Raw genomic sequence first — 14,441 nt, forward strand, 5'->3', positions numbered from 1 at the left:
TGGAACCAACTTCCAAGGGAAGTGGTGCTGGCTCCTACCCTGGGGGTCTTTAAGAAGCGGCTCGATGCCTACATGGCTGGGGTCATTTGATCCCAGTTTTCCTCCTGCCCAGGCAGGGGGTCGGACTTGAAGATCTACAAGGTCCCTTCTGACCCTACTTCTATGATTCTATGAAAAGCCACGTTATCTGGTACTTTATAAACTGGAAAGCTCCACTAACTGGCATCTGTCACTCTTCTGAGGGATGCGGAAAAAAGCAAACCGGAAGTGCCACTTCCGGTTTTGCCACCATGAGTCGAGTCCCACTTGCTGTGATTCTTCTTTGTGGCCCGGGGCAAAGCAGCCTCCGCAGGGCCCGCTCCCTGTCCCCCGGCACACTGACGTTATCTGGTACTTTATAAACTGGAAAGCTCCACTAACTGGCATCTGTCACTCTTCTGAGGGATGCGGAAAAAAGCAAACCGGAAGTGCCACTTCCGGTTTTGCCACCATGAGTCGAGTCCCACTTGCTGTGATTCTTCTTTGTGGCCCGGGGCAAAGCAGCCTCCGCAGGGCCCGCTCCCTGTCCCCCGGCACACTGATGCGAACGTGTAGTGCACTAGATGTGGCATATTTGATTAACCGGCATCCCCCATTTCTGGGGGATGCTGGATAGCAGAGCTTTTGCTGTGATCTGATCTAAGGTAAATTGGGATGGGGAAGCTAGGGGGACTCAAGGGGGCACTGGGAACAGCTTGCAGGATGGGGGTTTGACTTGCTGGGAGGAGGGGGGGCGGTTGTTTGTCTGGTGGGGGGTTGAGGGGCTCGGCTAAAAATAGCCTGATGCCAGGGAGGGGGTAGGAAAAGCACAGCAGCTGGGCTTTCCCAGCCTTGGCTCTGTGCTGGGAACTGTACAGAAGTTCAGGAGAGTTAGACTGGTTTAAAAGTGACCAACCCAATCTAATTTAAGTTTACTTCAGAGGTAGGATTCACACTTAGATTGCCCTAACTAGGGATCTAAGTGTCTGCACCTGGGAGAATTTAAGTTAGATTGGGTGGCCATTTTAAATGCAATCTAACTTCCTGCTAACCTCCCCAATGCCTGTATGCACCATTAATGGAGGGGTCCATTTCAAGGCTTTGGTATGTCATATGGACCTGCATCAAGGAACCTTAATATAATTTTAATACTTTAGCGACATTACATTGCCCAAACAGTTATGTTGCATATTCTTGGAATCTTGGGGCACAGGCTGGGGTAAAAGCCAGTTTTTCAGATAAAGACTCATTAATTTTCTTGCTGTAGACTCAGTTATTTCAGCTGCCATGTTTTGGAGTGTGGGCCACATTCTGCCCTTCATTACACTTTTGCAATATGAAACAAAGAAAAGAAGAGTCAGGTGAAGATATGAAGGAATAGCAACAACAGATTTAGTTGAGGGTTGAATGTCTCTGTATGTTCAAGTGAGCCATGGGTTTCTACTTTTTATGATGCAAAAAAAAGGGGGGGGGCTGTATTTTTTAGGACTCTGTGCTGCTTTCGTTGTACTTCAGAAATACTGGGAATTAAAAAAAATCTACTCTCCTTAACTTTTGCCAGAAGACCTCTCTGTTGGGCCTTAACTTTAGTACAGGGGTTGGCTACTTTTTTGGTCAGGGTGCGAAAACCCCACTGCAACCTTGACTTGTAAGATGTTGGCAAGCCACAGGTGGATAGCGGGGAAGCTGCTAGGGGCCCAATCCATTCTGCTTTGTGGCAGCACAGCTTTGGCCCCTTCCCCGCCATCTGCCCTGAGGTGCGCATGCCCACCACAGAGCCCAGGATGCTTGCAGTAGATGGTGGGGGAGACTGCAAACAGCTGCAGTAGGGGGTGTGGAGCCCCGGCCCAGCTTGTTGCTGGCGGCAGCTGCACATGTGCCTTGAGATGAACAGTGCGGAAGGGGCTGGGACTGCACTGCCACAACAAGGATGGGGCCCCTTATGTCTCCTGCACCATTCACCCCAAGGTGCACGTGTCAAGCAAAATGCCTTTGTGAACCACGCTTGGGCATGCGTGCCAGGTGTTGCCTTACACCTGTTCTAATATACTGTGACCCTTTCCCCCTCCTGGTACCTCCACCAAAACAGCACTGGTATTTGTTCTTCAGAAAGAGTCTTGTCCATACCTTTAATTAGTGATCAAAGGTATTAACTAAGCTAAAACCAAAACAATTTAGACACGACTAAACATCTTTGTCTGCTGCTGAGCTGTAAATTATTAGCTTCTTATGTTGTTATTATATCCTTTGTTTTCTTCTCAGAATTAAATCAGTTTTGCTTTACCTTTATTTATTTATTTAAACCCCCCACAAAAATCACACATTTCTGGCTTCCTGTATGCAGTAGAGGAAAATAAAAGTTGAGCTTCCACCTGTTTTTGCTTAGGGGCCTCTTGGTCTGTCACTCTTGATACAGCCACATTCTGGTGTCACACCAAGGTCCCCAGATTGAGTTTGCATTCCCAGAGATGTCTGCCATAATATTAATGGCAGCATTTTCTGCTACATTGCCTATCTGGGTAATTCATACCCAGATAGGCAATGTAGCCTATCACTGAAATTTTATGTAGTAAATACATAAAACTGGAGTAGGATTTCTAAGGGGGTGGGAACAAGGGAACTGACTTTAAAATGTAAATTTCAGATGACCTTAGAACCAAACTTCCTGATTCCAATTTGACTTAAGAGCATTCATGGACTTTTTATAGACGCAGCTGCAGTTTCTTTCTGCTGAAAGAAATGTGGAATTAAATGATTCATTAGTAAAGAACTGAAGTAATCTTGCTGTAAGGCGTGAATTAATGTTTTTTCTGTGTGGTCCTCAAGATGCGCAAAGACTGTAGACTTCCTTGTTGTTAAAAAAAAAAAGTATGGGAGGTGTGAAGACATTCTGCTGAACAGTTTGAGATTCACAAAATTGCTATATTTGATATCATTTGCAGTTTGGCAAATGTACAAATGAGCAAAAAGTTAGTGAGCACCAAATTTCAAGATTTATTCGATAATCTGAAATTTATACCAACAATGAGTTTAGTTAATCTTACCTAACTCTGCAATATAGGCTTCAACTGTATGAGCTAATTTACTAAATATGCATATTCAAATTAGAACCATTTATAGCAGAAAAATAGCATGTATGTTAAATTCTCAATGCATAAATATCAAGATACCTCCCTGCTGTAGTATTTGACAGTCGCATACCATGAGTTTGTTTACATCACTCTAGTGAGGCAGGGCATTTCCTGCCACCCCTGCCCTTCCCCCCACAATTTTCAGATGAGGAACTGCAACTTGGCTAGATTAATTATTCAAACTCACACAGAGCATCCTTAGTACAATCAGATAGTGACCTCAGATCCTGAGTTCCAGTCCAGTGCTTTTAAGCTACACTTTTATCCTTACTCTTATGAAATCCCGCTAATTATCTTCTCAAAGAGTATAAAAGTTTTATATAATCGTATTGCTCACTGCTAACAGTTATAGCAAAATGAAGGCATAGTTAACCAGCTTTTGAAAGGATGGGTGTAATGTTTATTATTTCTTTCAGTATGTTTTTTCCTTTATTACTTTTGCTTATGTGGTGAAAAGAAAATGGAGATGTTCACTAGTAAATATATGGATGTCTCGAGTCCAGTTTTATTTTCTTTAAGCTTTTGATTTGGTCAGTTCAAATTTAGAATAATTTTAATTTTAAAACTATAATTTTGTGCATTTCTTCTTCCTCCTATCTAGTCCTATCATAACACAAACTAATTCTAGTTCTCCATGCAAATGAGAAATGGCAACATTAAGTATGTTCTTTCCTGTTATAACAATATAATAGACAAATTTCATAGTTTGTATAAGTCAGTCTTGACCATCACCCAAAACAACTTCCTCCATGATAAAAAAAGCAAATAAACATATTTTGCTTATCAACATTGTTTTGTGCAGGAAGAATAGATTTCATAAAAGGAAAATACTAGGGATATTGCAAATATTCATGAAGTAATTAGGCATGGCAAATGATGACATAAACAGCAGTTTCTTGCAAATACTTTGCATTATTCTATGTGATAGGAATATAATCATGATACTGATGGAGTCTGTTAGATTTTGCTAAAGGAAATTGTCCAAAAGGTGCCAGTTTCAATTAATATAAAACTAGAGCACGAATCCAAACCAACCCTGGAGCCAGTGTGGAGGGCTGATCTGGCGGGGTGCCTCTTGCAGCACACGTCCCCTACTGACTCTGAGTGCTGTGCAGCACAAGCCCTGCAGTGGAGTTGGTGCGTGTTGCACCTGGCATACGGCCTGGATTCTCACCACTAATTGGTGCTGGATCAAACATGGTGTGGCCTGAGCCAGTATGCAGGGCCGTTCCAGCAGGGTGCTGTATCCAGCGCACACCCTGCGCCGGCCCCCTGCATTCTGTGCAGCTCCTGCAGCTCTGGGTCCAGCCTGCCTGCGGGATCAGTCTTAGATCCAGAGGCTGGATCATATGGCTGCACAGACCAAATCTGCCCTGACCTAAGCAGACAAGATGGACAAAGGGTGGGAGAAAATAGATACTAGTGCCCCCATTTTATCCATCCTCTTTAGTGTTTGCCAGCTAGTTTCACTGCACTTCTCTAGCTGTCCACTAGTTACAGCTTCTCATCCTCCAGCTGAGGGCTCATGAGTAGAAATAAAACTGCCCACTATCTAGGTGTGGGGCTAGCATGTGAGGAAAAGATCAGTAGCTTTGGCCTTCTCTGCATGGGAAAACTGACTGGAAGCAACCTTTTCGGACTACTTCCCCATGTGGGCACACATTCTAGAATAAGAGTGCCTTTTTCTGGTCCAGTTTAGAAATGGATTATGCAAAGCGGTGCTTTTATGGTAGAACAAGTATGTCTTCATGTAGAGGGGAAAAAGAGGAATAGGAGAGACCTTAACAGCACTTATCCCTTCTTGTCACTCCTTTCTATCAAAAAAACATGATATTGCCCTTTGAAGGGGAGAGAGAGAGAGGGAAAAAAAGTGAACACAAAAGATGCAACTTTATGGTTGTGATTCATATTCTGAGTGCATGATAGGGAAGTACAAATCGACATAAACTATGTCATGGAAATGTACATAGTTACAGCCCTTGGACTCCTGGCAAGTGAGTAGCACGGCATTCAGTGCCACAAAAGTTGTGCTTGACTGTTCAAGTTCTCTATGCAATTAGGAAGTCAACCTGACCCAGTTCTTGCCCAATCAAATCTCAGCTAAAAGTGCTGATGGATGGATTTCATTGTCCAGTTTTATATCAGTAACTTAGCAGAGAGATTTGAAGCTGTCGGGTTTTAATATTAACACTAGCTCTTATTACAGCTATGCTTCAGAAAAAGAAAAACGTAATTCTTGTATCTTGGGCAGCTGTAAACAAACTATCAAATTTTATCTTCTACTCTCATATGTTCTGAATATGTATCTGGAAGGGGTCTCTCACCTAAAATGCATTAGAAAAAAGAGAGGTCATCATCAGTCTATTGGTGCAGGAACATTGTGGATTATTTGAGTTAGGCATCGTAACTGTAAAACCAGTTTTAGATAACCCTGGGAGAGGGGATACTGATATCGATATTGTTAACAAGAGTGACTGTAGCAGAACATGGAGAAGGTAAACATAGCTCTTTCTACTTATTGAGCTACTATTTCCTGTAGTAAGAATATCCCATAGCAAGCTGATCTAGATAAGATATTTTGTTGTAATGATGAAACCATAGGCTGCTGACAGACTTTCAGTTAAAAGCACAATGAAATCAATCTGATGCACCTATGGCATGGCAGAAGGTACAACTGTGGGATCAGATCTCAATCACATCTTATTGCTTATGGTATGCTTGAAGGCATACAATATCACAGATTTCAAGTTGGGATTCGTAGAGTACTCATTTTCATTACTGATTTTGAACTTTGCAGGTTAGAAAAAGATGAGGGAAAACGTAGCTGGCCAGTCTTTGGCAGTGGCAGTACTAGGAAGCTGGCACACAACTTGCTACTTTATCCAGCCTGGTAGCACAATGCCTATAAGATCAGTTTTAGAAGGAATTGTTAATTCCTGTTCCCTTGAAATGGAAAGTGGATGACTCAACATTTTGAAAAGGAAGAAGGGAAAAACTCAATTTAAGAGCAATGAATAGAAATGCCTGCCTACAGAACTGGAGAAAAGCTAAATAGTTCAATAATTTGCTTTGTCAAACTAGACCCCTGAGAAGTGATATAGGTACAACTTTTTTGCCATCACCATCGCTGTATGTTGCTGAAGACATGTCGCTCAGGAGAGAGGCTACAGCAGAAACAAACAAAACAACCCCCCCCCCCAGGAGAATCCTACCCCTTCTCCTTTTTCTATTTTCTCTTACCCCCAAGTTTCAAAGGAAATGTTCTCATACCACTGGCATGGGCAGAATAAGGGTAATAGGATCAGGGATCACAGCTGTTTGACCTTTCCCTTGATAAGCAGTGGTCTGCCACAGCTCCTGTTCCTCTTTAGCTGAAGTGGTAAGAGCCCCCACTTCGCTCCAGTGTACTTTGACCATAAATAGGTGGGTTGAATGGATGCCTCTGCTTGTAGGTCCCTTTTGGAGTCTATCAAATCTAGTTCCTGAAATGACTGCAAGATGTTTGTAGAGAAAAACACAGTATCATACCATAGTGGGAGGAATTAAGCCACCCCATTGTACTTGAGACAAAACATGACTGAATTATATGCTCAAACTCTGATTTTTTTAAATAGAGCATAGCTGTTTCAAAAGGAGGAAATTATGACTGTTGCCAGGAACCCAATGTAATACCAACGACACTTTACTACAGTTTAGAATTATTTGCACTTTAAAATCTAAAACCCTACTGTAGGGCCCTTCATTTCCATTTGTGGCTATCAAAGGGAGATGACAAGACAGCAGCTATGTTGTGCAGGAAAATGCATTTATTCTAAGACCAAGAGGTAATTAAGATTAGGTGCTTTTCTGCCCGGCTTGCTTGTGGTTGACTTGTTATGGTGGGGCTTAAAGTTAAGCAAGTTGACAGCCTGTGTTTATCATGGTCATCCTAATTCAAGGGATATCAGAGACTGGTAAGGACACTCTATGCACTATTGTGTTCTTGAAAATGAGATAATTTAAAATGCAGAATAAGTGAAACCTGTTCTCTTTCCAGATTACTGAACATAGTCTGTTTTGAAGCCAATGGAGCAGAGGGCCTTTGAAAAGATGAGAGATGCATTGCAAAGTGGGAATGAAAGTTTAAAAAAAACCACAACTCCTAGGTCGTAAATCATTATATTGGCAACATTATACATTTTTAGAACAGGTTGCCTCTAAATATGTAGCTCAGTTGCATAAAGGTAACTGTAACTATTCACATGTGACTAAGAAAGGGACTAATTAATGTCATATATTCAGTAGGCCTGTGCAAAGTGGCTAGTAGTATTCAATTCGGATTCGGCCAATTCGGGGGACTGTGATTCGATTCAGTGATGTGAATCACTGTCCTGAGTAGATTCGGTTGAATCTGATTTGGAGATTTGGCAGCAGCTGAATTTCCAAATCAGGCCAGGCCCATCCCTCTCCCAGCCCAGCAATGGCTGCCCTGCCTGCCCCAGCTCCCAACACTTGGGGGAAAAAAAAAGCCCCGGCTCAGCACATGTTTGGAGGGTGTTTTCTGTGTGCTGCACCATAAACAAATGTAACATCTTTCCATTCAAAAAGCACAAATGAGGATGATGCTTTATTGTAAATATCCGTTGTCCTTCAAATAAAACCTGTGAAGCAAAATATCATCCATTCTATGATATTCTAAAATTCCTCACTGATGGAAGAATAGCTAGTACTACTATAACACCTATTATACCAAGTTTTAAAAATCCTCTTAAAATGAAAATCAAGATTTACCTGGGTAAGTCTAAGAGAAGGATCAGCTGGCAGAGGCCTTGCAGGTACAGTTTGAAAAGGCAACTGGTGAAGGGGTGGTAGCACTCTCTGTGGTATTTTTGATTGTGGTAAATCATGTGGCTTTACAGGATTACTAATGTCAGTGGTCTGATAGGACATGAATCTTCTTGGACCATCTCTCTACAGAAACATAAAACAATGAAAAAGTCAATGGTAGCTGAAAACATGCCAACCAGTATTATACATACAAACAACATTGCTTTAAATCCCATTGTCATCCATATTTTGTATTTGCTTTTCCCTTCCTTTCTTCCCTGCTTTAACTCATTTATACCTCTTTTTCTGTAGCCAGAGGACAGGCAGTTATGCAATTAACAGCTTCTAGAATCCTATTCAAACACTAATCTTTTGCTGTTTAGAAGGCAGTATTCCTACCTGAGAGGGCTGGCTGTATCCCAGAGACTAAATGTATTTCTATTCAACATGTGAGGTCTCCATCTGTTTGGAACTTGGAAACCAGTGTGCATTTTTGGACCTGCATTTTCTCTTTTTGTTTTACTGGGTTGTAGTTCTATATAAATGTAATAATTCATGATAATTTTGTCACAGTAAATTAATTCAAAAGTATACGGAAAATAGATATCTAATTGTAATAATGAGGTGTTAACTATTTAGGAACCCACCTTAGGTATGTTTAAATGTTGTGGCTTAATGTCTATTTTTTTGCTGACAGTTGTGGTATGGATGTGATTAGTTTCAAATAAATTGGAAGGCCTGGCTCGATTCACAGACCTGCAAGACAAGCATACACTTACTGAGTACAACATAGTTCTGATTAGCACGGTTTTTTTCACAGAAACCTTTTTCAGAGTAACGCTTTAAAATGGCATTCTTATTTTTGCTCTCTATGGTAAACAAGGAAAGTAAAAATTATCTAACATGCTTGCAAGAATAAAAATAAATATTGATTTTTTTGAAACCACTAGTCTGTTAAATTAGCTCTGGCAATCTGTGGAAATGCAGTTTTATAACACCCAAGAGACTATTCTAATGAATCTAGCATTTAAGCAGTAATGACCTCAAATACAGAAGTTTCAGCTCACTTGACTGAGTTTAGATAAAAGGCCACCTCACATAATGAAAATATTTCAAGCAAACCAAAAGCAAGGCATTGCTTCCTTTACTTTTTAATTGCTTATCACAAAAGAGAAAGAGATTTAGTCAAAGCCCACTCTATTTACTGAACCGTCAGTGAAGTTAAGTTGAACAAGAAAGAATACTGACATACCCATCTTAATGGATATACTTTTAATAAACCTGACTCTTGCGGTCCCATCATACTTGCTAGCTTGCCATAATGAACAAAGGTAATGAACATAAGGGATAAGAGGTGTAACAGTTATCATTTTATACTAATATTTATTAAAATGAAAATAAGTATAATTGTCATACCTTAGTTTCTCCATTGTTGTTTTTTTACTTGTAAACAGCAGTTTAATCAAAGTCATCCTTTTGAGGTACATTATTAAACCAGCAACGAGGCATAGAACAGTTACCAGTATTCCTATGGTTAAACTTTTCCTATCTGCAACAAAAAACATTTATTTGACTTATGTCAGGAGTCAGTTATAGTGAAATATGTGATGTCAAGAGTAGCACACTGCTGTCTTGACTTGCCTTCGAGCTACATACCAAATGAAGTTAGGAAATCATTTACTAGAGAACTGAAATTATCTCTTCTAAGACTAATCCATTCTAAAGTAATTTAATTGCTTCTGTCAACTCCAAAAATAAATGGTTAAAATATAGCTGCTTTCTGATAGTCTCAGCTTTTTACTCAAATGTACAAATCTGGCCTTTGGATTCTGTCTCAGTGGTCTAAGGGAGGATGGAAGATCTGGGCAGTCTCCACTCCTCCGTACTCATGCCTAGGCATACACTTCGAAGGTCTGGGTGACCTCTCACTCATATACCATGATCCACAAGGATCAGTGGTTGTCATGTCTATTACAAATATACATAGCAGAAAACTGGAAAAAATACAGAGAGGTGCAATAAACAGAAAATAACAGTGGTATTCAGCAATAACAATCCAAAGTCTCAATAGTTTAGATGTTCACTTCAATTTGAAACACTTCTCAGAACTCCATGGTTGATAGCACAATTGTCAAGTCTTGGTTCACTAGTTTTTTCCACATCAAACAGAAGCGAATGACAATTGTAAGAGGCAGTTGTTATAGGAAAAAAGCACATTTCCTACCCTGAAGGGTCCAGTTTTTAAATAAATAACAAGATCACCGATGGTTCTGTTTATTTAAAACACTATGGAATAGGCATTTTTTTAGTACTACTTGAGCTACATTACTCAGGATTTTAGTCCCCACTGTTGGTCCCTTCACAGTATAGGCTGGCAGCTGCTGTCACTGTGGTTATACTCCCTGACCTCAGTAACACCAGATGGAATCAAATAAATGGGTGGCTTTTGCCCTAAGTTAATAGTACCACCATGTCCAATAAGCAATAACACTTGCAGCTTCTCCTCATCCCCAAATTAGAAAATAACCTGAACACTTACCTTTTTCCCACCAAGCCTCCACTCTTTTAGCTGCTCTCTCCTTTTTTTGTTTGTTAATTAAGGGGGACTTAGCTTACATTTCACAGCTGACTGCTCCTGTCCTGACAGCATGGCATGGGTACAGCTCAGTTGAAAAGGTCTGAAGCCATTTAGAGCGTTACAGGTAAAAGCCAACATGTTAAACTCAGTTTGGAAACCATTGACTAACAACATGGAGCCTAAAGCAATGGCACCAAGCAATGTTCTTTATGGTGTAATATCACTTAACAAGGGGACTGCTGCCTTAGGCGCTACCTTTAGTTTCTAGAATGACTTAAAGTGCCATTTTAATGAAGTGTGCATTGCTGTAATTGCAGCCAGAAGGAACAAAAACATTAATCTTGAAAGCCAGGTTTGTATCTGAAAAAAGGAGTTAGCCCTTTGGACAGAGAGAAAGAAAATCTGTCACATCTGGCAGTTACATGATCATCCAAGACTGAAAATTGTAACAATGTATGACACACATCCTCAGTACAGCCATGGTATGCTTTGCATGGCAACCTGCCATTGTTATTTCAGTTTTTGTCCTGATTGAATTGCAACCAGCTAGCTCTCATCTATACCCCATCTTCTGTCAGAGGATGGGCAATGAAATAGGCACTGTGTTGATTATTTTGAATAAGACAGAACTTGAGTTGGGTGGCAGCAGCAGTATTCAAAGCATTTTAACTCGGAGCAGAGCAATGTATCACTTTCCATTACTGAAAGCTAAATAAAATTGGTAACTCAAGTTGAGGCAATTAAAATTAATTCATCTTTCCATAACAATTCTGTTACATATTTAACATATTTACATAAATTTATATTATCAAGAATGAGTATGCCAAGTACAGGCATTTAGTAGAAGTCAGCAGGGTAAAAATCAGTTACTAATGACTAATCAGACCATGTGCCATGTTTGACTAAGATAAATGTATTTTTGTCCTTTATTTAGCTAATCCTTCTGCAGTTTGATTTAGGGATGTGCAAAATACTCAGATCATAATCCAAACTATTCCATCAGTTGCTCATATTTAAACTTCAAATGGCAGGGTTGGAAAATTAGCTCCTCTAACAATTTCTGTATTTACTTATTCCCAATATTATTGAATATGGCACTATCATTACATAGAGATGGCAAAAGTATCATGCAGTATTATACAATTTTAGAAACAGTTTTCTATATTTTAAAGGGCCAAATGGGAAAGCATAGAATTCAGAATTATGTATTATAACTAGTGCTATATGTTGCAACATAGTCTATGTGATGTATACAGTCATTCAAATTTTGTAGTTCCTTGTAACACATAGATACAAGGTGAGCTAAAGAGGGACTACTATGGTAGAGTAACTGAACAAGTGACAATGCTTGGACCTAGGTAATCATGTTCTCAAGAACTGAGCATGATTTTTTTTTTTTACTATTTTATCAGCTGCTTGGGGGGTTGAAAAAGCTCTTTCTCCCTCACATCATCTTTGTGCTGCATCCTGCAGTGAAATTGTAATATTGTATCATTGTCATGGAAATGACTATGATGTCACAAGTTCAGCATTACAATTCACTCCAGGATCCAGCATATCGAGAATACAATCCAGTTTATTTTTGAGTAGTATTATTTGTATGAAAAGAACTGAGATCACTTCCCAGCAAATCATAGGCTATACATGCAAATGTGAATAGACTATGGACTGATTTGCCTCTTACTTCGATATAAATCAAAAGTAATTTTGCTGAAGTCATTAAAGTTGAGGTATTCTGGAGAAAAACTGGTATGTGAGGATTATCAAACCCTGTGAGTTACAACATCTGCAGAGGAAGAATCCCTACGCAGGTTGGTCAGAGGTGAAACAGAACACAAAAGACAGGGTAGATTTGTACCTTGCAGACTAAGTAAATCAGAGATGTATAGCATAAGTTTTTGTGAGCCTAAACTTACTTCATCAGATGCTGTGAAAGAACATGCACAGAACAGTGTATTAAATTTAGAGAGTCACTTGAATACATATTTGTATTCAAATCACAGTATTTTGGATTGAAATCACTCTATTTTATACACTGCTCTGTGCATGTCCTTTCACAACATCTGACAAAGTGAGTTTGAATTCATGAAAGCTCATGCTATTTATCTCCGTTTAGTGTATAAGGTGTAAATCTACCCTGCCTTCTGCCTGACTTCACACGAAGACGGGTAACTACCTCTTTTTGCTCATAGGATGCAAAAGCCAATGTTTCAAGGATTGCTCATAGGGTAATTGAATGCAGAACTTAAAGGAAGTATAAATCTTCCATTATCATCAAATGCAAGGGGAACTTTGTAAAAATATGTGAAAGATTAATGAATATATATGATTCATTCTGATGTATTCATGAATTCTCTACTAAAAAAACAACTCTATAAAGGCACAGTATCAAATTTACTTAGTTTTTTGGGTTTGTCATATTCAGAGGTCTTGGTTTTCACACGTGTGATTGCAAAGCGGTTCTTAACATGCAAAGATGCCTGGCCCCCTGAATTTGCACTTGTAATCACCATAAAATTAGGCCCATATTGGGCACATGATTGTCAATGTAGCTTTGCATGCACAACAGTACAAATGCACACTTGAAAATCAATCCCTTAAGGATACAATCAATGGAAGATGCTTTGGAGCCTCTCACTGACCCAGAAATAGGGCTAAATCTCTCTCTGACACACTAATATGAACTAAACAATTAGTTGGAACTATGGTTTGGTGTACTGTAGACATTTATAGCAATTAAAAGGGTAAGTAACTTCTACAAATCCACCCAATAGGTCAGGATTAGAATACAAGACCTCATGGCTCCGAATCCTACGATCAGACCAGTATACCATTGCCCCCATGTTTCTGAACTACCAAACTTAACAGGGAACATTCAGAAATGTCACTGGGGCTGTTGTGTTTACAGTTATGCAATAAAAATGGCTGTGTTGTTCCTTTGCTAAATTTTAAGATGGTGCCAGTTTGTTTGGATGAAATTGCCCAGTTGGTTGACTTGTTTTCCAGTTTTGCAGTCTCAATTCATGTTTTCAAGAAAGCCATTTTGGATTTAAGCTTTTTAAAAAATTTTGCCATCGAAATGAGAGAGAACCAGCTGTTACTAACCTGCTTGTCTAATTGGTCCGCTGTCCACACTGCCGCCAAAACCAGGCTTGTCACAATAGGGAGGGGCCCACTCAGCCTCGCAATGGCAATTTTTTTTATTGTTACAGACCTTAAAACAAAGACAAATAAACAAATACGGAAGTCATTTCAGGCACTTGTGACTAAATCCTGTCAGGAAATAGGAGCTTTCAGTTGAGCAGAACTACACGAGTTGGAATTAAAGCTTGTATAACAACAAGGACTCATTGAAATCTGTCTGTTGCCACAACATGGATTACACGCTGATACTTACAGTGGCTGTCCAAATAGTAATGTAGAACCTAAGTCATTGTTTATATGGTAGCTAACAACTTGAACTGTAAGGGCCTTGCTACACAGCAATTTTTGGGTGGCTCCTGGAGCTCTTAACTCCTGAATTATCTGCATATTAACACCTTAAAGGTTTTGAGCATTTGTTACATGGCTCAAAGTTATACCACTCCAGGGCAGGATTATCTCTGATCCGCACTACCCAGCTCCATTAAGGTGTGGCCACTCCACACAGAGGTGCCACTTAAATTACAGTCCTCCAGTATCCCAGGATCTCTCACACCCCCATCCATAGATCAGGGATAGAAGCCCGTCTTGGCTCACCAGCCCCTCCAGTGGCAACTCGCAGCTCCAGCTCCTAGTCCTGCCCCTGCTCCCCAGGCCTCTAATGGCAAGCGGAAGGTTTCTAGATTAAGGGTGTGACTGCTCCAAACTCCAAGCAAGCCCTAGCACTGATCAACATGTGTGTGGCTCACAGAGTAAGGTGTAACAAG

General features: G+C 40.1%; 1 protein-coding gene across 1 annotated transcript in view; it reads right to left on the minus strand.

The window, feature by feature from the left end:
- Positions 1-14,441, minus strand: part of ADAM12 (ADAM metallopeptidase domain 12) — a 109,507-nt gene that overhangs the window by 5,449 nt on the left and 89,617 nt on the right. The window contains exons 16-19 of the mRNA XM_014521274.2: positions 13,639-13,747; positions 9,372-9,504; positions 8,603-8,711; positions 7,920-8,099 (exon numbers count right to left, since the gene is read on the minus strand). Of these exons, the coding sequence (XP_014376760.1) occupies positions 7,920-8,099; positions 8,603-8,711; positions 9,372-9,504; positions 13,639-13,747 (531 nt within the window). The remainder of the gene's footprint in view (positions 1-7,919; positions 8,100-8,602; positions 8,712-9,371; positions 9,505-13,638; positions 13,748-14,441) is intronic.

The sequence above is a fragment of the Alligator sinensis genome, unplaced genomic scaffold (assembly GCF_000455745.1).
Source record: "Alligator sinensis unplaced genomic scaffold, ASM45574v1 scaffold193_1, whole genome shotgun sequence".
Taxonomy (NCBI): Eukaryota; Metazoa; Chordata; order Crocodylia; family Alligatoridae; genus Alligator; species Alligator sinensis.